This window comes from Netta rufina (assembly GCF_964035555.1).
Source record: "Netta rufina genome assembly, chromosome: 7".
Taxonomy (NCBI): Eukaryota; Metazoa; Chordata; class Aves; order Anseriformes; family Anatidae; genus Netta; species Netta rufina.
In genome coordinates, this window is record NC_140130.1 from 1,432,498 (window position 1) to 1,459,886 (window position 27,389).

At 38.8% G+C, this 27,389-nt stretch overlaps 1 protein-coding gene across 1 annotated transcript in view; it reads left to right on the plus strand.

Moving 5' to 3' along the window:
- Window positions 1–27,389, plus strand: part of BICC1 (BicC family RNA binding protein 1) — a 97,362-nt gene that overhangs the window by 14,207 nt on the left and 55,766 nt on the right. Inside the window, exon 2 of the mRNA XM_084289932.1 lies at window positions 17,080–17,126. Coding sequence (XP_084146058.1) covers window positions 17,080–17,126 — 47 coding nt within the window. The remainder of the gene's footprint in view (window positions 1–17,079; window positions 17,127–27,389) is intronic.

Here is a 27,389-nt window from a genome sequence, read left to right on the forward strand (position 1 = left end):
TTTTCCCTTTCTGCTTAGTTTTAAAGCTAATCCATTTTAACTGCAAAAAGAATGCACTTCTTACGTTAGTTGGCTTGTGCTGCAAGAAGCTACAGCTCATGTTGTGGAACATCTTGAAGACTAAATTATTATAATGGAAGAGGAATGTTAGGAATCTTTTGTGGACGGTTTATATTTTGCCGCAGAACTTTGTGTATCTTTGCTTTGGATGGCTACAAGCAAAGGCTGTAATCACTTGTTTAGTTTTTCTGTTCCTTGGTTGTAGGTATTTTCTGATTAAAAGGCTCCATGTTCAATTTCCTTCTTGTCTTAAGTGGAAAAAATGTAGGGTTGGCTATTTTAGTGAAGATGAATATTCTTAAATTTATTTCTTTCTGCGAGTGGCACACCTGTGCCTTTTGGTTTTTGCTCCTGGGTGATTTAGTGACATTATTCAGCATCTGTCTAAGCTTCGCCTAGATTGGAGATTCTTAGAAACCTGTGAGAATACTGACCTGGCATCCTCTGTGCAGAGTCATTGTGGTTAAGAGGGGAAGGGCTCAACATATTGAAAAGAACATATTTGTAATATAAGAAGGTCATCAATGGAGTATTTTCCTCAGTTATAAGGTGGAAGACGCGTTAGAGGATGAAATCAACTTTCAGAAGTTCCCAGAAGGTTAAATCTGATCCAGTGTGTAAAAGGTTTTTTTTCCTCTCTTTTTTTGATAAAACCCCAAGGAAGTAATGGTGATCCGTGAACTCTGAGATTCTTCTGTGATTGTGATACTTCCCTGTAGGCATTGTAGTTCAGTGTTGAAAAAGAACGTAACTTAGAATGAGTTTTTGCCCACTTAAGACAAAAGTGTTCTCGAATTAGACATTATGTATTCATATAATGTTCTTGTTTGCCCACATGAGCTATATATATGATAATTGAAAATTAAAAATAACCACATAATTAATAATTTATATGAATACAGTCATGTGTTTTGCATAGTGGAATGCAAACACAGTTAGGTACCTCTCAGGGCAAACATGGCTCCCTGAGTAAGACTCCTTTTTCTCATCACATGTTGTTTCTGTTCTTGAAAATTATTCTAACCAGTAATCATATTCTCTTCTAGCATTCCTCAATTGTGGTTGTTGGCTATGCTGCTTTTATAAAGACTTGTGGACAATGTGTTGTCTTCTGCCAGGCTTGTGTGTTATTTAAGTTGATGTTTTAGGCTACTTGTTTCTTGCCCTGTTTTAAAATCACTTTATCAATACCCGTCTTCCTGTTAAATAAAAGCACGATTACCTGTGGTTAAGGCTATGCATTATCTGTTGCCGTAGCAATATAATCTTTACAAGTTCTTGGATAGCAGTTTGTTTTGTTTGTCCCACAGCTGTGAAGTTATTTCAGTTAATTATGTCTGCTCCAAAGGACACAAATTGGCAGGTAACAGATAGGGCAAATGACGAGGTTTTAAAAATAGTCCTGATTTTTTTTCTCATTGGTTCACTGACATTCCTTCCAAATGAGCACAATTTCCATGTCAGTTAGAAAGCGAGTGTTTTGGCAAATGCTTTATGCAGGCATGAAGCACATGGAGAATATTAATAAAAAACTGGGGTATTTTGCAAGAGGTACATCATGTGAAGAGATGTGTCCTGAAGCATTACACGATGTTTTGTACGTAGCATGTTCTGTAGATTATGTGGTAATACTCTGCCTTTTGTGATAAAGAATTAGATTTTTGTCACCCCATTACTTAAATCTGCTCCAGCTTGGAAGAGCTATAAACGTTATCAGTTTATTTGTCTTGTGTTTTGCAAGTTCTGAGTGGTGGGGTTTTGGTTTTGGTTTGGGTTGTTTTTTTTCTGAGAAGTAGGCTGGTATACTACCCGGTGAAAGAGGCGCTTCCCAGTGTTCTTCAGACTCAACAAGCTTTTTACTTTAGTTCTGAATATACATACAAAAAAAGTAGATCTTGGGGACACCGTTTTATGCTAAATGCTTGTGTAGATGGAAGTGTGAATGCTTATTTCATCCCTAATTGTGTGATACATGTACCTTGCACTAATCAGCAGACACTTTGAAATGCTAAGTCATGTTCAAGGTCACTTATAAACATGCATGATATATTAAAACTTTCTCATACAGGTTAGGATTTGATTACCTTTCCTATTTCTCCTGTATGAGTTACTCATTACTGTGTAGACACTAAAAGAGGAGTTGATAGTTGATATAAAACAGGAAAAACATACAAGAATTCCAAAAGTATCTGAGTTGAAAACTATGGAGCAGAAATAGTGAAAATTATTCCTGAAAACAGCATTACATTGTCAGCTGCACTAACATCGTGCTGCTTAATGTTGTTTTTGTTTGCAAAAATGCAGTATTTCTTCAGCTAAAGCTCCCACACAGGAACTGGAGGCAGAAGTAGGCCAAATATTAGTTCCTTACTCTTTATCGTTTGTTTTTCTAGATTTTGGCAGAAATCACACATTCTTTGTTTTAATTTTTCACTTCCCCACACTTGACATTTTATATCCTTTAAGTTTACAAGTTTCTTTTCAGTTTATTTTGCATGAACTTAAAAGTTTTTGGTATTAGTCCCGCTTAGAAGATCGTGATTTTTTTTGAGTCTTAAAAAATGGAAATGAGAAACTTTAGTATCAGAAATGCTGAAGGTAACCAGATCAAGTGAGCTGTGTAATTCAGAATTAGGTGTCTAACCACAAAACAATGCTTTCTTGTTTCCTTGGAGTCATTAGTTTAACTTCAGCATTTCCTGCCCTGTATCGCAGGTTTGTGTAAATAGTTTTGTGTAACTTCTCTGGCTTCTATTTATTTCTTGTAAACAACAGCTTTAGAAACAGCTTTGTGTCCATAAAAATATAAATTAGCTAGCAGGGGCTTACGTACTACTCATCTGCTGGACCATGTGCTGTGGGCCCTGATTTGTTTGCAGTAATGAACCTGGGGCCTGCTCGTGTAGGCAGCATAAAGTCAGAACAACTCTCTACTTTTGTTTTCTCAACACCTTGCTCAGTTGAATAACCTTCAAATAAAAGAATCACCAATTCAAAGACTGGTTTTCAAATTTTGCTAGGCCTATTCGTAAGTGGTGTTTTGTTAGGACCTAGTTGGATGTGCTGTTGTACAAGTCTGAGTCGTCAAAGGCAATACAGCACATGCAAAACGAGAGTTTTAAGATGGTTTCATGAAAACTGAAAAGCACAAACACATTTTTCTGCATAGATGTGCATGTATTCTGCTAAGATCTGTTGCAAGGGGTGGGCAGGCAGAGGAAAGCTTTGTGTTTCTATACATCTCCTAAGTAGCCACCATACATAATTTGGAAGCGGAGAAAAATTATATATGGCCAAAAATTGGCGAGAGTTTGCTGATGTATTTTTGGCTCAATAAAATGTGTGGGGTTTGATGGTTGAGCTATAAAATCAGTAATAATATGAGCAAGCTATGGCAATAACTTTTTGATCAAATATTGCAAAGCTTGTGTCCTTGATTTGAGTTTTTGTTGTCTTGAGATCAACTTCAGTGTGGGAGGAATCACCATGTGAAAATGCATGGATCAGTGTTGTACAGTGAAAGGAACAGGTAAAAACTACTTAAATATAACACATCAGCTTTCCGCCATGCATATGCAGTCTCAGCAGCAGGTGCTTCCAGTACGTTCATTCAGCTTCCAAGTAGAGATTTGGATTATTCCTGAGATAAAAGTCTCAATGGTAAGTAATTCTTACACCAAGTTAGTAGAACAAAAAGATGAGGAAATGGTTTTATTGCTGTTTATTTTTTCCTTGTATTTTATCTTGTGTGATGACCAGAAGCTTCAGGCCTGTAGGGCTGATCAGCTCAGGCTGTACCTCAACCTTTGCCAGTGATAACAGCGTAACTGTCTTTCACTTGAAAGTAGCTTTAGGAAGGCTTTCTTGCTTTGAAGTCCCTTGTCTTTGTTATCTGAGCAGCAGACATTTCATTTGGCTTGAACAGACCTAAGTCTATATAGAAGGCCAGTGGTTTCACTACCTTTTCTCTTTTGCATCCTTTAATGGAGATGCCTTGAGCAAACAGCAGCAAGCATAAAATGAGACAATCAGTGCTTCATCAGGCCCTGGGTTTATCAACCATTTTCTGTGTGTGTGTGCCAGGAACATTCTGCTTTATTAAAACTTGTCTTTTTTTATTTTTTTTTAAACTTTGGGTGGATAACTGGGTTGGGCTGTTCCTGTGACCCCTCTGTCATCTACAGAATCAGTGCCAGTTTGCAATATTTGAGCATCCGTGGTGGTACTTTGGGTTGCAAGGCAGTCTGTAGAAGCTTGTGGATTTTGTGTGATGTGGGATGTAAAAGCTTTAAACTGAGCAGTTACTAATGAAACTGTACAGACATATGTTACTTTGCTTGTTTGTGTAATTTGGAATTCTGCTTTCATTATTCCACCCTTACAGTCAGTTTGTTAGGTTTCTGAAACAGCATTTAGTTAAATGAAAGCAACACGCAATAACAAATGTGGTCTACATCTTCCAGCACAGCATGATTTGAGCCTGTATGGGTGCTAGGCTTGCTAAAATTTACCACTCTAGTGTAAAACAGCACAGGATTTTACCTAATTTTATACTGTATCTATAAATTGTAATTATACAATGTGGCATTCTTTCTTCACTCTGAGTTTGTGTGTTCTTATCTATTTATATATACACACAAACAGTCGTTTGTTTTCTTCAGCATCTGCATGTAGCAGCTCTGTTTTTTAATATGGGAACTGGTCACAGGGAAAAAAAATATGTAGATGTTGAAAATGTGGACATAAAAACAGCTGTGAAAATAAAACTCTTAAAACTCTTTCACCTTTACCAGAAAGGTCTAGACTTTTGTTGTGCTTTGATCTTCTTACCTAAACAATTACTTCATTTCCTTGGTTTCTTAAAAGAAGAAAGACCTTGATGCTGGGAGTAAACTTTAGTTTGGCGACGTAACTTAGATTGTAGGTTTTGGGGCTGATGCATAATTTGGATTCTTTGCCTATCTAATGTATGGGAGACAAGGTAATAAATTAGCGAGTGCTTTGTTGCAGTGCTCCATTGCTCTAAATTTGAAGTATGGGTTAGTTTTTCTTTTGCTGTGCCCTGTCCCTTACATACATCATTTGGGGAGATCGATTCCACTCCCTGTTCCTTACACAGACAACTACTTTGCAACTTCTCTTGCACGTTGAAGTTAGTTCCTCTGGATTGCAGTACACAGACCAAAAAAAAAAAAAAAGTGTTTATTCTTGAATGAAGCAGACCAACTTATTTCATTCAAATGTAATCTGGTTTATGGCAACATCTTAGAACAAACCAGACTGGAACACAGTTTTTTTAAATGTGAGCTGTATGTAATGAGACATGAAATGCACTGCTGTAAGTTGGCTTACATGTTAAGATGCAATTTTTATCTTCTCTGAAGTTTGAGGTTTTATATTCTCTCCATTTAATTTCTCCATTGAAATTGCAGTACCCCAGTGCTTGTGCCTGTACTTAGGTACACCTGAATGCATCAGTATCCCAGGACATTAGACGCTTTTTTCTTGATCAGTTTTTAAACTTTGGTCCTTTGCTACTTTATACAAATGTATAGCCCAGTTATGGTTATCTAAGTGGGTTTACTTTCTTCTGCATGTAAGCTTAGGATTCTGTTTCTTCCTGCAGGAGAAAAAAATGACAAAAGGATCTGATTTACGGGATGCTCAGAGTAACAGTTGGTAACAAATGGTCCCAGCTTCAGTTGTAGTGTCAGTAGTGTAATACATTGTAAACCTAATATGGAAGAGAGACAGTCTTATACTCAACTTTATCATGTTATTCTAAATTTTACAGCCCCCAGCTAGAATTATTGAAGCCACATGCCTTACCTCCTGTTTGTGATTTGTTTGCTTGTTTATTAAGTAGAACTTTACAGGCTTCTAATACATTTGATAATTAATAATTAGACTTATTTTAATGATGCTAACTATATATGGTACGATAGGTGGCAAACACCTGACCCCAGTGCCAAATCCTTCATGAGGAGTTTTGGGATGGGAGGCAAAAACCAAGAAGGATGTGTGGCTGTCTCCATGAAAGAACTTAGATCTGAGGCGATGGATCATTGCCCAAACTGTCTGATTAATGCGAACTAGGAAAGGGCAGACACGCAGAATGCTGAGCTCAAGGGAAAACGTGACAGCAAACGGCTGGGGTGCTTGGTCTGCGAGTGTGGTTTTGTCATATGAGGTGTTAAGACAACCTGTGTACTCCTGCAGAAACACAAGGTCAGAAATCTTGCAAAGGGCTCATAACGTGCATTCTTGAAAAACTCAGGGACATTTTTATTTGTTTTGATACAGAGACAAAATGAAAAAGTGTTTTTGAACATAAAAAGGGAACTGTTTGTGTTTTTATTCTCCAAATATTCCGGTTATCTCCACAAAGCTGGAAAGCATGTGGCTGGTTGGCTTTTAGAAAGGGAAGAGACATCTTCATTCCAAATAATGTTTTTTGTCCTTGTCCCTGGGTATTTGCAGAATCCCTTTAGCATAATGGTGCCAGATAAGCACAGTGTTTCTTTACTGATGGAAAGGCTTTTTTTCCTTGTAGCTCAGTATGTAACCTGCATTGCAACAGACTTGAGCTGGTTTCCTGTATAAAGCTTTGTCTTTGACTTAATCTTGGCTTCCATCCTGCAACTCCACATCTGTGAATGACTCATAAGAAGCAGAGCCATCAGAAAAATATTGTGTACATTTTTATCCAAATCTGTAGGGTTTTTCTTTCTAATTTTTTTACAGCCTCGCTGCATTCTTCTCTCCTATGCAATGAATCATACAGTATCTGTGTGTGTACCTGACAAGAAAAGTGCTCGTGCGTAGAGAGAAAGTTGAACACTAAACAAATAGAAAGAATATCCCTAGTCATCAATCTGGTGAGAGCAGAGCTTTTGTATTTGGCAATTATCCTCTGTCAGCCCCTGGGGCACTTCTGAAACGATGATATATCTATTTCTTTTTTTCCCTCCTGTAAACAGCGAGTTCTGTTAAATGGAGACTGTGGCTCGGGGGCAGAATCAGCGCTGTCAGTCACTGGCAGCAGGAGAAGCTCTGCCTCCTGAGGCACTCGAGACTTTTTCCTGTTTCCACAGCATCCAGCGATTGAGGGAAGCAGCCCTGCTGCAGGGCTTTTTTAGGAAAATGGCAAGCTTTACGTCTCATACTTCTTCCTCGTGCGCTCACCTCTAAGTCTTGGTTCCAGGTGTGTGACAACACGGGGCTCCACCGCGGGTCCTGTTCCTCCTGGGAAGCGTGTGGTGGCTGGGCTGCAGGGACAGGGAAGGATGCTAGCGCCTGGAAGACTGGTCTTTGTCTTCGTCTTTGCTCTCCCTTTCTCCCTAGGTGGAAAAGCAGCCCTCACATTCAGCACGGGTTGGGTGCGTGTGGGCTCACAGAGCAGTAAGGGAGTCGGCTGAGGTGGGCGACATGGAAGCGGTGCTGGAGGGGCTGAACCTGACTGCGTTGTTCTGATCTCTTCCCTTGTGTCAGGGAGTAGGCATACAGCAATGGAAAAACAACTTGCCAGGATAAATAGCTCTTCGTTTCACTGAGAAGTATTTTATAACAGCCATGGGTCCTGTGGGATGTTGGTGAGATTTTCCTGCGGCTACCAGAGCAGCCCTTCTCCAGCTGTCTTCTTCTCTCTCTCTTTGTATCATGGTGCAAGGGAATTGATGTTATTTTGGCAGTGTGTGGTGTGGGAGAGCATCGTTCTTGTTGACTTCATGTCTGGCCAAGGACTGGTGCTGTCAGTTTTGTGCCTACAAAGCATTTGGGTTGAGTTCATGTGATGTGCAAACTTTTTTTTGCCAGCCTATCACTTTGACCACAGGCTCCCAAATTTCCTGAAAGACTGAGTTGCAGAAAGGCTCTTTTGAAGGAGAGGAGGTGATTAACTGGCTTCTTGACTAAAATGGCAAATGTATCTCAGTGCAGGTGATGCTTCCTGGGACATGACTCCACTTTGCATCTTTCTGCAGCACAGCTTGGATGAGGAGTGTGAGAAGAGCAGTTAGTGAAAGCATTTTAGAGATATTTGGGTTAATCATACTTCTCTTTTTTTAGTCCTGTATTCCATTTATACTCAAGAAGTATTTTTTGCAAAACGGGGGGGAAATAGTTGTAGATGGGAGGGTGCACAATTGTACAATGTTTTAATCAGATTTCACTCATATTAATAGACATGAAACTTAGCAAACCTGTCTTATTGTAAAATATAGTGTGATATTTAAAAAAAAAAAAAGTCAATTATCAGTACTTCAGATGCATTTTTTTCTGGCCTAAGGGAAAAATAGGTAGCTAAGCTCTCCTAGTACAATGTTTAGATGCTGATAAGCTGTCTTAATCCATTGATAAAAATAGAGAAAAAAAAGTCTAAAATAAAAATGGGAATCTGGGTGAAAAACTACCAAAAGTTAGGTTGCTGTTCTTTAAAGAAACCTCTTGAGAAAGCAAACTAAACTTCAGTTTGTCTACACTGAGCATGTCCTCTCAGTTTATGTAGTGGGATCTAGAATTTCAACAGTTATTTTTAATTTCAGGTTTTCTTACTAGGACTTAATTAAAATGATAAGGTTTTAAATTCAACTTATGAATACTTAATGTAATTAACATAAGCTAGCTGTCCCTCATTTCAGAAAAAACATCCAGTATCTCCTACGATCACCAGTCCTCTAGCTAAGCGATAAGAGGTTTTCTGCATTTTAATACTGAAGAAGCCTCAGTGAGGCAGCGAATAGAGTACTTCTAATCAGGTAATGGAGCACTGACAGCTACTCGGTTTTCCTGGCTGAATTCTTAAGAATAGCTAGCTGGAAGCAAAGCATTCACTTTATCTTCACTGAAACCCCAAATCTTTGGCCATAGTCTGCTGCACTCCGTGTCGTGTCAGGAGGTGTGCTGTGGTTGTGAGGGTGAGCCAGTCCCACGTGTGCCTTTCGCAGAAGAGATCCCTAACATGGAAAATGGGGTCCCAAAGCAACCCCAGCTTCACAGCAGGCTTTCAGTCTGTTACTTGATTACAAAAGTATATAAAACAAACTTTCTCTACGCAGAGGCTTGGCAGACAGCTTTTTCCCTGGAGACAAATTTGTTTTACAAAATGAGAAAAATCTGTTGGTATGTATCTGAGATTTACAATTGTTATATATTAAATTATTGGTTCTGGATGGACTTCAGGGTATGCAATTCTGAAAATGTTGATATAGGGGAAAGAAAATTGACAAGGCGGTAGCTTCGTTTTGTTTTGGTTTTTGTTTTTTTTTCCCCCAGTACTATTAGCCACCAAATCTATGGAGTTCTTAAAGAAAACAGACCCAGATCATGAGAAATAATTGCTCAAAACCAATGTCATCTTGGTCTTCTGAGTATATGTGGCATTTTTTCTTCCATTCTTTCTTGGCAATGTCTGCAATGGAAGTATGTATAATTTGTTTTAAGCTTTTCCTTTTTCTCTGCATTGTTCTCTAGACATTGAAAAAGACTGAAATTTTGAGGTTTTTTTTAGGATGGCTTTGGTTATTTGCTAGTACTCTTAATTATAGTATGCAGAAAAAGGTTATTGAAAAACAGTCTAATGGCTGAATAAATTTATATAGCTTTCATGATGTGTCGGAGTAAATGTAGGCTTTGGGGAGTAATGAAAAATAAGAACTTCTAACCTCTGTTTGTGTGTGTCCAGATGAGGACTGGATTCAAGAAGTCTGATTTGGCTAGTAGGTAGTCCGAAAAGAGGCCATAGGCATTGTACTGCCATGGTGCTCATAGCTGCTATATTTCAACAGCAGGATTAAAGCCTCCTATGTTCGGTTTGCTTTTTTCCCAGCATTAGGGGTACCTGTTTTATGTTTTAGCACCTAGCACTTCTTTTTTTTCTTACCAGTGGCTTTGTAGCTTATGTATCAAGCACCTTCCAACAGAAGGAGATCCAATGAAACCCACCCAGACAACGTCCTTTCCGTTACTTATAACCTCTTAATTGTCACTTATGGACAATGCTGAAATTCTTCGAGTTCTCTGGAGGAAGAAAGCTGTGTCAGGGGTATCTATCTTCATTGCTCTAATCTTTTCCCCCCCGTAATTTGTTGATGAAAGGTGATGCTCCTATTGTTACCTGCAGTCCAAGAGTCCTTCAGTCACAGAATATGTAGACAGTGGGTAATTTGTGTAATGCTCCAGATGTCTTGTAGTTCCTGACTCAACAAATTTGTCAGCATTGTGTGTGTACAGATATATTACTGCTAGCTTTTTTAGCTGAGCATGCCAGTAACTTCTTGAGTATTTTGGCATTTGTCTCCCTTCCTGATACTTCCAGTTGACTCGTGGCTTACTCTGACCTGTGGTGAGCACCCTGAAAACCAAAGGCTGCTTTCCTTAGGAATTTTAGAAAGTGTAAGTGCCTGTTTTTTTTTTTTTTTTTTTTTTTTTTTCCCGATTCTCTGACTCTGAAAAACAGACTTATTGAGACCCTAAAAAACTGAGATTGGTAAGGGTTATATGTTAATTGATTAAATTTATTATAATGAAACTCATGTTTTTTTTTTTTTTCCTGTTTGTCACATTGCACAGGGAAGATCCTGACTTTTTTTTCCCCCTCCTAGTAGCGAAGGTCTGTCTTCCCATGAAAGCAAAGGCAGCTGTGTTATCGGGATAATATCTGTAACTTGCAGCCTGTTTCGAAGTAGTCACAGAAAATCTAAGGAACTTTGCAGTGAGAAGAATGTATAAGTGATGCGCTACTAAAAAGCCAGTTAAAAACAACATTGTATTCTATGTTTGTGTAATTTCCTTGTTTAGTTAGGCCTTGCTACTTTCTTTCACCAGACCCTTTCATTTCAGAAGTTAGACAGAAAAAGAGATGACTAAGCTTAGTTTCTGAGCTGAAAGAAAGTGAGACTTGAAGTGAGGCTAGCTCTATAATTACAAGGAAAATGGAGAATTATTTTGTTTGGATTTCAATAAATTCAACTTTAGGTCAGACTTTTTTTCTTAACAGTGTGTAGTCTATCTTTTCGTTCCTAAAGGCTTGTTTTATGCTATTTGGCTTAACTCAGTGACCTATGGGGGTGGAATTCTTTATCTTGGCTTGATATAAGCAAGCTTTAAGAGTATGTGTGGGTTATAGTCTGACTTTGTGCACAGAAAACCATATTTTTTGTGTTGGTTTCTGGTGCAAGCCTAGCTGTTCAATGATTTATTTATTTATTTATTTTTTAAACAATAACAGGCTTGGTAGCTTCTGAGGAAAAAACTCTGACTTGGCTTTTGTCTATTTCTGATGATGAACTGTCTGTTTAGTTGAAACAAACAAAATAACACTGTGGTTAACACCTTTTTATGACTTCAAGAAAAGATCAGATCTAATTGCCATGAGGAAAATCTCAAGTTCTTTCTGATTCAGTGGATGGAAAAGTTAAGATAGTTTGTGACTTATCTTCAGGAATATTCTACAGTTACTTGAAGTCCCATTAGGTTGGTCTGTCTTGTTAAAATTCAAATATGTTGTTGTTAACTCTCCTTTTAAGAGGGTTTTGATGTAAGGAATAATTTTCTTCATAGCTGAAACCTTAAGAGACAGACAAGCTATTAGATTCTTTCATAACTGCAGTCTCTCAGTGAAGAGAAAGGAAGAAGTTTGGATGCTAATCAAGCTAAAGGCACGTTCACAAATACATATTTCATTGTTTGCAGTATCAGTTTCAAGAGCTTAGGAAATGAGACACAAAGCTCGTGTGTGAGATCAACAAAAAGTTGCAACAACAGCTCCTTTAAACAAAACTTGACTGAATCCTTCGGCCTTGGGTTTGGTTCCTATAAAATATGGTCTGCATTGTAATAATTCTCTTTTTAATTAAAATAACATTCAAAGTAAAAGTTCAAATTCACTTTTCCATGTGAACTTAGAAGAAATTACAGTTGGGCTTTTTTATGATTTGGTGATTAAGTAGACAAGCGGTGTACTTGGTGGGTACCATAATAGTTAACACCTGTTTCAACTGTTTCATATTTGGATTGGATGGGACCTTGGCAATCCAATATATCTTGAAAAGTGAAAACCTGATATAAAATATTTCATGGTATGGAAGAAATTATAATAAACAGTGTGGCTTAAAATATAAAATGCTTATTATGCACATTTACTTTAGTACTTTTTTGTATTTCTGAAACCAATGTTACCATTTTCTGTAAAAATAATTCTTTTGTGAAGGTCAGTTAAACGATTATTTATTTAATACCAGAAAATAAATAGTGTTCTAAGAAAACAGTATTTCCTGAGTAGCAGAGGTTGGCAAAGATGAATAAATTTCTCAGTCAGAAGTCAGAGCATGGTGTTAATTGCCATTTCATTTCATGTGGCTTTGGTCAAATCCTCTTTTGGGACATGGGCCGAAGGGCATGGTGGTCGTCTGAGGCTGGTGTGCCTAGGCGTGAGCTCTGCAAATCCTGACTAAGTGCTGATGCTTTCCTATTTCTCCATGGAGGTGGGGCTGATCCTTCATCATTGTGCACGCTTCAGTTCAAGGAGTGCTGTTGTTGACTTGGTAGTGCTTATGCTGTAAGGTGGGATGTTAGGAAGTTTAAGAACTGCTCTGTTCCTACTTGGGTCATATTTGTGGTGCCTGGTCCCACTGTTCGAGGAGTTCGAGGTTCTGGGGAAGATGTAGGAGAGAGAACTTGGTCTGCTGCTCCTGCTTGAGGCTGGGGATGCCCAAAACCCGTCAGCTGGTGCGTGGCAGAGCTGCCAGCAAAGTCAGCCCCAAACTTTCCCTCAGCACCTTCCAGCCAAATACGACTGGGGAACAGTTCCAGTAAGTGCTGCTGGTTCTTCGGGGTAGAGAGCTAGGTGTGGGCCCTGCCGTGGCTGTGCTGCCAAACCGAGGAGAGCAGCACAAGGTGCAAGTGGTCAGCAAAGGCTTTCCCTTTGATGGCTGCAAGTGCTCTTAGAAAATAAAATCTTTCACACTACTTCTTGGGCTTGTTGTTTAAACAGCAGCTCAGGGTAGAGTGGGCTTTAGTGACCTGCATATGGGAAAAGAGCTCTTGAAGTTTTTTGGTTTAGTTTTCTTTTTAATGATTATTTCAAGTGGAATGTGGCAAGTCATTTAATAACAGAGTTGCCCTTGTTGACATAGGATTTCCTAGATCAGGATTAATGATCTTACTTTAACAGCTAGGCAGGGGTGTTTCATCTTTGTTACTGGTGTGGTGTTTTTGAAAACACATTTTATTTACAAAGTCGTAAAACGCAAAACTTTTGTCTATTAAAATCTGAAGGTTTGTGTCAAATTCAGTGGTCAGATGGCTTACGTTGTGCCTTCTGTGTGGCGCTGCCAGTCCCTCTGCCTCCCCTGCTTGAAACTTGCAAAGGCTGCTTTTTGAAGGGAAGTCAATTTCATACTGATGTTTCAATTAATATTCGTGTGATTTACTAAAATAATCTGTCAGGGAACAAATGTCAGATACAAATTGTGAGAGCTCCTCAATGTGATTTGTAAAAGATGAAATTTGTTTTGAAAGTCAAGGTTAATATTCAAAATTTGTTTAGAAAGAAGTTGAGCTTAGGATGCAGTGACCTAGCGGGCTATTTTTTTTTCCTAAACGCAGGTTAACACTTACTTTTCTCTAAGTTTGTCTGATTGAGGTCAACCTCAGTGACTTACTAAATTACAGCTTTTCCTAGTGAACACTGTAAGCTTTTGAACACTGTAGAAGTGTTTCCATTTTCAATGACTGGTGCATAAATTTCAGAAGCTCAGAACCATTCCAGCAAGTTCTTTGCCTATAGAGGATAGTGGGTTTGTGGTGCTTGAACAAAATGAGTTCAACCCTTTAATTATGAAAGAAATGGGTAACTTTTCCTTGTGTCTGGCAACTCTTGCTGTTCTCAGGAGCAGTGGATCTCATTGCATCTTTTGCCTCTGTACTTTGCAGGTAAACATAGATTATTAAGTATGCAGTTATAGGTGGTATCCTCAAATGTATAAACTAGTGATGAAATTTCTGATTTAAGTGTAATTTCTCTTCCTCTTCGAAATAAACAAGCTAATTATAAGAAGCTGAGTAACATCACAGTAAAGCACTATCACTGGCTCAAAGAATTACAAGGATGAGGGAGTGTGAAAGGGGGAAATAACTGGAAAATAGCTAACAATGGAAAACAGAATATACTGCTTCATACAGATTATCTTTTTGACTTGTAATTTTCTTATTTCTTTCTTTCTGTTGAAAGATACCTTAAGTCTAGCTCAGTATTTTGGGTTAATATTCTGATTTTTTTTTCACTGCATAATGGAGATGGTTCCAACCTAGAAATTCTGTGATTCTGTAATGACTAGGCCACCTTAATATTCAACAACTGTCTTGCCCAAAAAAAAAGGAGTAGTGGAGTTACTCTTAAGAGACTAAATGCAGAATGGACATGGATGAAATACTGAAATATTGCTGTGCCTTTTCAATCATGGTAAGAACAACTTTAAGGTATTGCAATGGTAAACTTCAGGTCTGTTTCAAAAAAATTCAGTACAGCTTTCCCTGCCTTTTGGTAGACACCATGGGACTTGACAATCATCTCACCTACTGAAAAGCTACGATGACAAACCATATCTTCATAATACAGTATAACAACTGAAAACACTGGATATTAACCTAAACTGTTTGTAGATGCCATTTGCTCTAACTCGTCATTCTCTCTACAACTGTCTGTGTTTTTCTGTGAGCCCTGTTTAGGCCGCTGGCACTCCTTGCTCTTCCTGGCTTTGTCCGTGCTTGTTGGAGTCACTGGGTTGTGTCATACAGCTGCTGGTGGGGCCACGCTGTAAATCAGGTCACCAGAATGATCCTGCTTAAAAATAAACCTACAATGAGAAGCTTGGAATTTGCTTTGTCAGCATCCTGCTTAAATGCCCTGCAGAGCATCACTGCTATTATCTGAGCCATCTCTGGTTTGTATTCAGTTTAGAAATCACATATTTGCAGCTGGAACAAAATTTGCCTATTCTCAAAGTTACAACTTCAGCTTCCCATCTGTCCTCATCTCTTCTACAGCTTATCTTCTGTGTCCTCTGAAGAAAAGCATTTTGGAGGGTGCCCTTTTCTTCTCGGTTTGTGGGGTTGTGGAGCCTGGAATTGCTCTGCCCCAAGGTGGCTGCTTGTTAGGCTGCACTCTGTGCCTCTGTTTTGACTGTTGTTGAGTTGCAATTCAGAAGCTGATGTGATTTATCAGATAGGACTTTGTAGTCTATGGTTTCTCCATGGTATGTAGGTGATGGTGGTGGTGTTTCCTGAGAAACTGTTACAACAGTAGTGGTGTTGTTTTCTCTTGGGCAGAAATGAGTTTCATGCCATAAGCTTGTATCTGCTCTGTTGCAGTTGCTCTTCGAATGCACTAGCTGAGGTAATGCTAACTGAGGAGCTTGAAATTGCTTGTGCAATTAGAGTGGGAAGAACGGAGTAGCGGGGACAGAGTTTTGGAGGTTGGGTTGTGGGGCAAACCAGAGACCTAGTCTGTGCGTAAGCAATACAAAAACATTGCAATGACAAGGAGTTTCTTCAGCAATCCGGTACTACTCAGGAAACTCCCCTCTCCTTGGAGTTTCATCTGGAGGCATTCCTTTTTCTGGGAAAAGAGAACTATCCTCTCTGTGATTCGCTCTCTTCTGAAGACCTACTGTGTTTGGACTTGGTTGCTGTGTCCTGAGTTGCAACACAGATAAGCTGCAACATATGCTAGATGCAAACAGCTGTACCACTTTTGAGTGCCATTATTGCATTGTCTAAGTGTCCAGCTAGAGGTTTAAGTACACATGGGAGAGAGTCAACCCCTAATTCGTGTCATCTTCTGGAAACCACTAAGTTACATGATTGCTTCTTATAAGCTTGCAAGCCCTGTTCTGAAATGCTGCTGCTGGTTTTTCTGCAGGCTTTTTGAAAAGTACTCTTAAGGCTGTATAGTTTTACTGCCCACATGTGCTTAGGTTAGTTATTTGCTCTTCCTGCCAATGCTCTTGCCTTTTTGATAAATATGAATGTCCTGGTGTGGCCCTGGGAGTGCAGGGAGCGTTTCAGTGTGCTGGCACGCAGCCCTCTGACCATGCCCCTTTTCGACCCCTCACATCGCACCCCTTGACACCACAAGAAGCATGTTGGGTGTGAGGAGCAGGGTGGTGTTCCCCATTTTGTCTCTTTTTCTACAAATGGTACTGGTGTGAAGAGGTTTCTTTCCCTTCCTCTGAAGAGCTTCTCTTCATGGAGTCAGTATTTTCACCTTCCAGCCGTTGATTTCCTAGGCTAAGCATATCCAGATGTTTTTCCTGCATGACGAGTTCGTATTTACCCTTTGCCAAGCTTGAGCAGCAGCAGCCACATTCACAGCCACTTCTAGCTTGAAGTCGTCTCCTTTGAACGCTGTTCCGGAGTGCTCAAAAGCGCCTGTGTGCAGTGGTGCTGTTGCTGGTGTCTAGGGCTGCTTTTGGTTTTCAGCTGTGGCAGCTGAATGTGGCAGCTCAAGCACTGGCTGGTGGGAAGTACGTGCTGCAAAAATTCTCTGGATCAAGTTGTGATATTTGCCTTGAATTAAAAAATAAAACAGGACTATTATTAAGTCAATTCAGGCTTAATACAACACTTCTGGTTTAGGTTCCAACTCTTGATCGAGCAAATGCTGTGCCCTTCTGGCTTTCTTTTTACCATCTTATTAGTAGAATTACATGGTAATGTATGCAGTGTGAATAAATCACTAGACTTGGGTGATCTTAGATAGTTTGTAACTAACATATAGATCCATGTATAGTAGCTCTATTATGCAAATAAAAACATCTGCTTGGACTTGATCCTTAGCAAGCGACTTGGGAGGAGTTGTTCCAAGTGTTAGTCAGTTGCTGATAAATGTCTGTAGCATGAGAAGATGAGGACCTAGAGTTGTAACTTCACAGTAGCATGAACTCACTGATGATTTCTATATGCAGACTTAAAAAATTTCTCTGAAGTAGTTTGAAACCAGATCTTGTTTTTGTTTTACAGCTGCTGCTGAAGGCAAAGGGAAAAGTGGGGAAGACTTTTTTCAGAAGGTAAGAAAGATATTTTAATTCAATAGCAACAGTTCACTAGATGAAAAATTACATTAATTGCTCGTTCATGAGGTCAACTAATTAAACTTCATGTGCAGTTTCCACTGTATTGATCAAATACACTTTTTATGTCTTTGTTATTTATTAACCATTAGCCGTGCATGGACAGTGATAAATACGTTCTTTGGGATATTCTACTGCTATTCACGTAAGAGCTTAATTATTCTTTAATTGAAAGTTTCAAACTCCGTGTTATGAAAGTATTTGGCCTAATAGGAGGGGGCTCATCTAAAAGATGTTGTGAGGTGGTCTTAAGGTTTTATCTCTGGGGATAAACACTGCATCCTGTTATTGAAGAACTGACGTGAGACTTATTGTGCTATCATTGAAAGCATAAATATTTGGTTGGGAAATGCAAAGTCCTTTTTAAGAAAGAAATGCACAGTCCACACAGTGATTCAATAAAGCTTGTGGTTAGACAGAGGCATGGAAGGACTGGAAAAAATAGTCCTGCAGCAACTAAACTACAAAGAGAAGAATGAGCAAGAGTAATGACTTTGAAATTGCTTTTCACAAAGCAATATGTTTTTTTATGAATAGTATGCAAAATATTATTTGAGTTAATGAAGATCTGCATACAGTATGCAAATAAAACTGAGCTGCTTTGTCTTTCTGTGCCGTAGAAGAGACAATGTAAATCCTCATGCTGTATCCTGAAAAGTCTTGAAACAGCTCTTTGACTGGTTGTCTGTTAAACAAGTATTTGTCCATATTTTTTCAATGTTTGGTTTGTACTTTAAAGATGGTACTGCTAGAAGGTATCTTCTTAGATGTGAAAGAACAGTTCATCCTTTCTGTGGTCATCAAGCACTTTGATCAAGGCTGGAGGGGAGGAATATGTATACAAGCAAAATATCTGTTTTTAAACACAATTGTATGGGAGTCTTCAGATTATGTTCTTGACTGACAAATGAATTTTCTGAATGTGCTGTTTGTGCCTGACTTTCCAATATTAGTGATCACAAAGGAGAAATTATCAATAATTCTTTCTTAGGATTTTATCAAAATGTATGGATTTTTTTAACTTGTTGCAACGAAACTGAGCCTTAGTAGCAGATACTTCATATTACACATTTATTTTACATCACAGCATTTTCACACACTGGCGGGGTGTTAAAGGACTGACATATGTGATGTGCGTTGGGATACCTGGTTATGTACTGTAGATATAATGTACCTTACAATACACAGCTGTTAGTATAGCAAAAAATATTGGTTTGAATTTAATAGGAAAAAGTGCTGTGTGAGTAAGAGTACACTACTTATCAATATTGATAATGCGTTGTCTATTTTGGCATTAATGTATTGTCATGTGCCTGTGTAATTATATAGGCACAATGTGGATATGGCAACAAGCTAAAGCTGCTTCATTTTGACTAGCATTCTTCTTAGTGACTCACCAACTTTGTAGTTTAATTTAGATTAGTGAATCTCTTCTGTACATACACATGATATAACAGCTAATAAAAACAGATGGAAACTATCTGCTTTGCGAGTTTTCTCTTTTGTTCAAAAAAACTTTGCTCGTGGCTTACTCACCGTCTGTCTGTGCAATTTCCTTTAATCAGGGGTATGCTTTTTTTTTCCCTTTTATGTGAAATGAATAAGGCAGAGTTTCTGGAGGTAAAATGAGGAAGAAACTCATTTGGAACATTGAAAACATATTGCAAACTAAGGTAGCAAGGTACTTCCAGAAAACTGATATGAATTCAAAGGTGTAGTAAAATTCAAAAATGTATTCAGAATAATAATTTTCTCAGGGCTGTGTTGTTGGACCCAAGTTGAGTAGTGAAGAGAGGTACATCACTCTTAAGTGACATCAAGAATTGAGGGTATAATTAGCATCGATGTTGCCATGTGTAACATCTTCAGACAAACTGTATGCTCAATGGGTTGAACTGCAGTGGGTTGGAAGGAGGGAGCCAGGTGAGAGAAGTTTCCATATGGATGCTGAAATGACAGAAGCAGTGGGGCAAAGACTCAGTGATTCTGTACGTCAAGGCACAGATGAAGAGTGAGGAGAGAGGAGGCCAGTACTGGAGGGAAGCAAGACACTGCTGATAGCTTCACGTGGTGGCTGGACAGCAGGAGATGTGCTTGGTTCATATAAGCTAGGCTGCAGGAGGAGCAGAATTTACTCAGTGATCCCTAAGCTGAGCTATAAAGTCAGGACTTAACTAGGGTCATTAAGCTACACATAGCATGCTCCTTAACAAATCCATCATGTTTTTGAAGGATTAGGTTAACACAGATTTTGTGATGCTATCTTCTACTTAGCAGAGGCAGGGTGGAGGGTGAGGACCTAACACAGTCTGATGTGGATCTTTCAAAACCACTGGGAACTGCTAACAAGGGATGCATCAATAATGTGATGGTTGTCCCTCCCTAGCTCTCTGATCTGCAGTTCAGTGGCAGATAATCTTAAATAAACGTGATTGGTTGGTGGTTGTATTGCATACAGTTTATGTAAAAGATCCTTGTGGACCATGCTCTATATATTATTGTCCTAATTTATTCTGTGAGTAATGCATAATAAAATTCTTTTGATCCAAAGCCCATTTGCAGTTGACGGTGGATTTTTTCCATTGAGTTCCATAACATCTGGTTCATGCCTCATAGGCAAGCAGGGTCCCTCCCAGACAAAGGCAGGACATTGTTTCAGAGAACATTGTAATTTATGTAGCACTATAGATATGAGTGGCACTTTATATAAAATGTAAGAAGGTGGTGGGTCTCTGCCCTGAGGAGTTTATAATCCAAACCAGATGAGTGTTGGCCATATGGACAGAGGGGAATTTATTGCATCATTTCTGCTTGCTTTTGGATCTGGCCTTCTCAAGTCTTGCCTGGTGTTGTTTTTTTTTTTAATATTGGAATCTTAGTGTTAAATGATAACCTTTCACTCTAAAATTTGTGAAGGAAACAGTGTACGAGGAGCCTTAATTATGAGACTGTCAACAGTATGGTGGGAGATGGGTGAATGTTGGGGTTTAGTAGAAACTGGGTGGATTTGTTAGGCTAATGTAAGACTGCATGTGCATGGCCATGTGAAATGCCCATGTGGGGTTCTGTCCAAGTGCTTGACTCTAGGTCAGATGTAAGCTCCTCATTTCAGCATGGTTCAGTGTGCTATGTGCATTAGTCATGGGCTCTTAAAGTATTTCTGAGGGGGCTCTTCAGTTCTTCCCTTCCTGGCTTTCAATTGTTTGCAGAGTTCAGTTTTGTGGAAAGCACAACATGCTACCAGACAACTCTAACTTGTGGCTTTCATTGTCTCTGAATGTTTCAGATGTGGATTTGTTTTTAATCAAGAAGAAGTAGTGTTTGCAGGAATTAATATCAGTTTACACAGTTGAAGATACGTAGGTGTTTTGTTTTTTAAGTTAACGCTGGATTTAGGCAAAATGTTTTATAAATGCTTATGCTTCTTTCTTGACTACAGTGCCTGTTACTTGCTGAAGGGAATGTAATCATGCTTGGCAGTGTTGGAAGCATGAAGCTGCAAATATGCAAATATTACATCTGTATGAAAGTCTCATCTGATAATGTTAGGTGTGTAAAGGAAGACTAGGGTTTCCTTTTCTCATTTTATTTCATTAAATGAGTAGGCTCTTCAAATATACTGTGTTTTTCTAGGAAGCAATATTTGGTGAAACGATCTCTTAAAGGTAGCTACTTTTTCTGTATAAAGATTGGAAAAACAGTAGCAGTAAGAGTTGTTTTTTTGTTTTAATTTGCAGTCATGTTATGAAAACACATCTAATTCCATTTTGTATCACTTGTTGGTTAAATTCATTTCCATATGCATATAAGTTATTAATGACCATACATTACCTTTTGTTTAGGAGGCTCTGGTAGCAAAGGCAATAAGGAAGCAGCCTCAACCCCTGTTTATTTATCTAACAGTAATAGAGCTGGTTTTGCAACATCCTGTATTTTCATTTGTATGCAGCTTAAAAAAAAAAAAAAAAACACTTTTGGAGATCATATTAGTTCTTATGTACATGAACACTTCAAATATGTTCTGATACATGTAAATATAACTAAAAATGATATTTTTCTGTTGCTGCTGTAGGCCAGGCTGGAATTTGGTCAGTCTTCTTTTGTAATCTTTGAATACGGAATGTGTAGGTAAAGCTGTAAATGTGGATGGCTTAGGGCACTTTCAGGCATAACAAATATTAATCATTGACCTGAGACTAAGATGTCCCAGGCTGATTATAATCTGTGCTCAGCAGGAACTTTTTGAAGGGCTTTCCATGTGTCTTCATCCATGACTTCTCTGTAACTGTGTATTTGTAATTATTGCTTCCCTGAGGCTATATTCTCATTTCTGATGGCAATAATACAGTTGTTGGTTTCTTCCAGTGCTATTTATTCTTGCTAGTGAGACATAATAAATTCATGCTTATCTATACATTATCATGGGTTTCTGTCCCCATTTTAACCCCAGCAGCAGTTGGGAACTGTAGAAACTGATTCCACACTTTACCTTTTTCTGGGTAGAAATCAATCCATATCCATATTAGTCAGCATTAAAATCTATGCTTGATGTGGAGTTTGGCTCATAGCATGTGACAAGGACATATTAAGGCCATACATTTCCAGAATTTGTTTCGAACACCTGGCTGTGCTATTCTGTGGTGGGAATGCTGGCATGAGCTTCTAATTTATGTTTAGCTCCTCTATTTTGCTTCCTGGAAAGAGGAACTGACTGCTCAGGGATGTTGGTATGGACGGCAGAGTTCAAAGAATGTCAGTAGTAGTCGGCATTGGCAAGAAATCTGGAGATGAAGAGTTCTGTCTCCCTTTTGGTGAAGCCCCACCCAGTGGAAAGAAGGAGGCTATTAAGGTTGGATCAGCTTGTCTAAAAAGGTAAATTGAGAATGTTGACTTCACCGTTTTGCTTAGTTCAGGCAGAGCAAAGTGGTGGGAAGCCTCCATTTGTGTGGAAAACTGCGTTCATCACATCTGTGGTGTAGCAATCCATCTGTTACGGGGATGGAGTAAATACAATGACTCAAATCACAAGCTTTAGCTTCTTCTTTGTTGCTTCTGATATAACGGGGGCAATCTTGAGAGTTAGGCTGTGATAGGAAAGTGCTGTCTGATGGGCCCAGCTCAGTAAGTGCCCACTGCATGTGAAAGCCTTGAAACAGTGACTGTCCCTGCCAAGCTTGTAGGGGATGGTTTCCTTAGTCAGAAACAAGGGATCAAAATGCCCATTGGGATGGAGTGAGTGACTCTGTGTCACTGTGTGGAACTTGGTCTGAGGTCCAAGTGAAACACAGCTTCAGTTGATGAAGACCGATTTTATGCAACCATACTGCTATACTTCACCTTTTGTGCAAGATTTCTGCAGCGATAGAGAAGGAACAGTTAGTCACCTCAATCCCTGTTGAGATGCTTGATCCTTTCCACTCTGAAAGAGAAGTCTTGTCTTACAATACAGAAGAAGGATTTTTGGTCCTCAAATTCCCTCTTCTGAAACGGTGAGGAAAGGAGGTGAGCAAGTGATACACATCAATAACCTGCAGCGGGTTTCTGATCCTTGCTGGTAGGGGATTGATTGCCTGATTGCCTCTTCCCTTGCTGTGAAGGGAGGAGAGGTGGCTACCTATCCATTGCTCTTCCAGCAACATGCTGTGGGGCTTCGATGTTAAGTAATTCTCTCCGAAAAACTTCTCCTTTTTTCTGTTACTTGTTTGGAACTCATTAATGCTGTACACAGATGCACTGATAGCATGCAAAAAAGAAGCTAGCTTAGATAATCCTTTTACACTTTGTACTATATTTTCAGCCATTTATATAAAATAAAAGCATTACCTGTCACTTTGAATTTATATTTCCATTCAGGGTAAACAAAACAATGAACTGAATTCAAGAAAAGGCTTAAATGTTTCTCTAAAGGTAAGGGCAACTGATCAATAGTTTTCTTCTCACTAGAAATAGCTATGAATATGTACCAAAGATGGTGAGTTTCTTTAGATGTAATCTGGGGTCAGATATAGCCCTTTAAAACATCCTGCTTGCTTGTTAGTGGAAGTCTCTAAGTCTGTACATGCAGACCACAAAATTATCAGTCATGAGAAGTTAAAGGAAAACACATCAGTATTTTGCTTAGCTTGACATGAAGCTGTAGACTTCTGTGATTTGGAAATAAACACACTTTTGGTTGCATTTGTACCTGAATCTAGATTAGTTGGATAACTCTGGAACATTTTTACTTTTTTGGATGAAGTTATTTTAGCATTTATCGAAGCTAATTTTAAATTTAAATCCTTTTAACAAAAAGGACATTCATACGTGAAGATCAAATTCCTGCAATACTGAAATAAATAACTTGTAATGGAATCATGAAATTGTTGTTTTTGCCAATATTGAACCTTATCCATATACAGTCTCCCAGATGACTGTGTGTATATATATATATATTTAACCCTTTTCAAATACGGGTGGAGTTACAGGAGAAGGACTAGCAAAGTAGTTGCATAGAGAGACTTTAAACGTTTTGGGTTTCTGACAGTTGTAAAATAAAATAGGAAAGTCAGATACCCCTACCCCACTCTATGAGAGCTGCATGCATTCATCTCCTTGCACCTGGGAAGGCTTTTTTCATGCTGTTCCTTGCTATACAGGAATTTACACAACTAAGGATCAGTTCTTGTCTCCTTTATGCATGATTTTGTTGCATGTTTTTAAATAGTTAAGTAAACTATTAATCTAGGACAATCTATATTAAATACAGTTTTGTTTGTTTTATAGCTTTAATGCTCACTGTGCAGCCATTCTGAATAGCAGATGATTTTTTTTTTTCTTGGCTACAGAAGATCACACTGAACTCCAAATTCTGTTTTAGCTTAAAAGTTGTTGGTGCCTTGGTGCCATCTTAGTGTAGTGCCTGTGTTCAGAAATATCCCTTTGCTTTTACCTGCAGAGAAGTACCTTGAACGCTATGGAGTCAGACACATAGCACGGTGGTGGTGGGTGTTTTCTGTGTGTGCAGTATTGCTAATGTATGCAGGAAACTCTGATCTTGAATTTTATGTGTAGACTTTAGGAGGGGAGATACGGGCGCAGCTTGGGCTAAGAATTCATTGCTGTACGCAAAATGTGAGCCAGCCCTTCAGAAGACCTACATATTTCCACCATGTCTTACGTCTCCCATATTTCCTTCCCAAACATAGGTGCTTTACCATTGATGTGTTCTGGCTTTGGCATCTTAAACACTTACTCTAGTCTGACCAATTTTAGATGCTGAATTGCCAGTTCCTGGTTAACAACACAATTGCTTTTGTATCTTATTTTTTTCTTCCCATCCTTGTCTGTCCCATTCCTTCTGTCTTCCCCCCCCAGATAAAAAAGGCATTAAATTTAATATGCCTTCTGGTTCCAGCTACACCCATTGCTCTGTTCTTGCTGCCAAAACTCTTGTTCAGGGATTAGTCATCCTCTCAAATACTGTTGTTTCACCATATCTGCATTAGAAGAACAAGTATCAACCCTTGTAGGGTTTTGCTTGTCTGCTGTGACTCTTCAGCTCAGATATTCTGCTGCTTATAAACAAATCTATATTGATTTCTGTGCAAGCTATACTTCATGTTTATGGTTTACACTGGGTTGAGCCAGTGTAAGATTGACAGTAGTGTGTCACTTTGGTTCTGGTTAACCAATTTTACTAAGTACTTGAGGTAGATTTAGGTGTAAACGAGAACTAACAGGCATGAGATTATGATCTTTATCTTCTGGTAAGGTAAGAGTATCGAAGATACTGGAGTAGTCTGATTACAATTTTCCGTTAACCACTGAATGCATTTTGATCCTGAATAATATTTTTTGTAACACCTGGAAAAATAAGTGTATAAAAAATTTCTTGAGGTTCAGGGGAGAGACTGATTCCCAAAACTAGATATTAAAAATGGATGTGGATACAGTGATGTAACAACTATCAATCACCTTTCTTTCAGCAGTCATTTATGATTCCGTGGGTACTTGTTATTCTCCATAAACTTCACCAATCATGGTAATCCTGAAAGAGTCGTGCAGTTTAACAACATGGAGATTCAGCTCCAAAACATGATTACATCGAAGTCATGATAACATAAATAAGTGTTTGGTAAATGTTACTGTTTATCATCTTTCTCTATCTTCATCCTCCCCCCATACAGGAGACTTTCTCCTTTGAGTAATTTAGACAGTACATGCTAATGCAGAGAGGTACCTTTTTTTTTTTTTTTTTTTTTTTTTTGTAGTGTAGGTAGCTGTTGAGGGTTTGTGCTGACTCCAAGAGCTTTATAGTTCTTATGTCAGTGGAGAAACGGGTATGAATTGATGCTGAGTTGAAGTGGAGATCTGGAGTCATCTTGAACTTGCCGATTATCTGGCTCTGAAGTTCCAGAGGGTATTGTTGCGAGGAGTAATTCTCTAGAGGCATCCTTATACTTGCTCGTCTGAGGTATACTAATGGAATGTAATGAGTAAAGTCTATCGTGCATTTTCTGTCCGTCTCCAATACCTGCTTGAGTTACAACTGAGTCCTCGCAAATATTTTTTGAATTGTTTTGCAGATGAGCCATCTACATGTTATCTCTTGCTTCAGTGTCTTACTCTTCTGATTTAGATTATTTTCCTTTTTTTTTCTCATTTGCTCTTTCCCTTGACTTGATACTTAAACATTACCTCAAACTTTTCCATTTTGCCTTCATACTGCTTGGAAAGATCGTATCTTATCTGGTCATGCCTCTTTGTCTTGCTGTAAGATTTCATACTAAGAGCTGGTCTATGAGATGTGAACCAAGGATTGGACATAACATTAAGACTGTCTAAAGGTATTCTGAGTACGGTTCAGTCCTTGTCTTGACTGTACACGGTGGTGTGTTTTTCTGTATGACAAGGTAATTTCAAAGTCAAAACCAAGATCTAGAAGGATGTCATTATTTTTCCCTACAGTTTTTTTTTCTTGTTTCATCATTTAAACTGCTGAAGGAATTGTCCCCACTCCCCCAAGGGGATTTCAGGTCACTTTGAGAAGGGTAAAGCAGGCTACAGGAATCACTGCTCCGCTTCCTCCCTTGTTTCTCATCTACCTCTATTTTATTTTGCCACAGAGACAGTAACTTCTGTTTTTACAGATGTGATCACCTGTAGTTATGCAGTTTAACTTTATTTTGTGTAATTTACCTACCCTATCTGCTCCAGCTGTTTGGCAAGAAGTAACTTGGCCTCTAGCCTTGAGAATGTGGGAGGTGGTTCTTGTTGGGGAAAGGAGTTTTGTTTCATGGCAGCAGATGAAAATAGAGGTTTGCCTGCCTTATCTGTGCTTACTGAAATCTTAGATCCATGCTTAGAGTATATCCTCAGTATTACTGGAATGTTGGTGTTGAAGAGAACTGTGCTAGAAGGTGCCACTTGTGCGAAGGCAATGGATGCTGAAGGACCATCTAAACTGAGATGGGGTTTTGGTGGTGGTGGTGGTCTAAGCCTAGGTGTGTGTTTGGTTTTTATGTGCAAAGACAAAATAGGGAAAGGCTGTGAAGATAAAACCTGATCTGTGTGGAACACAAACACTACCTGGACAGGTGAATGAGAACTGCCAGTGGGCGTGCAGTTCAATTACTTTCTGTGTTTTTTAATAGCATGAAAAATGCAGGGTATGTACAAAACTTGCTATTGTGCATATAAAGAGGGGGGGAAAAAGTGATGCTCTTAAATATAGATAGAGACAAACATGCATTTGTTCTAAAAATGGAAATAAAATACACTTTTAAAGATTTGGAACGTTTTCGTTGTTTAAGTATACTGTGTTAAAAAGGTGTACGTATTTTTCTGTTCTACTTAGTAAGGTTAAACTGAGGAATCTAACTTTCCACGCTGAAAGGGACTTATCACTGACAAAATGAATGTCGGTTTGCTGTTTTTGGTGGTGTTCTTGTATTTTTGACAGCTATACTTGCAGTTTTGAGAAGTTTTTGTCACTTCAGTTTGAATGAGCTGGTTGCTGAGTTAAAGTTGAGAAAAGCAATTGCAGAAGTGCCTGCCCTGGCAGGTGCGAAAACTTAGAGGTTCTCTTTTCTTACGTGTTTTCCCTTTCCTTGTGAATAAAGAGTAAGGCAGGAATGGCTGAGATGCATGAATCCCAAAGGCCAGGTAATTAGAAAAAGATAAGTTCATAACACAAATGATAAATAATACTGCTTTCATTTG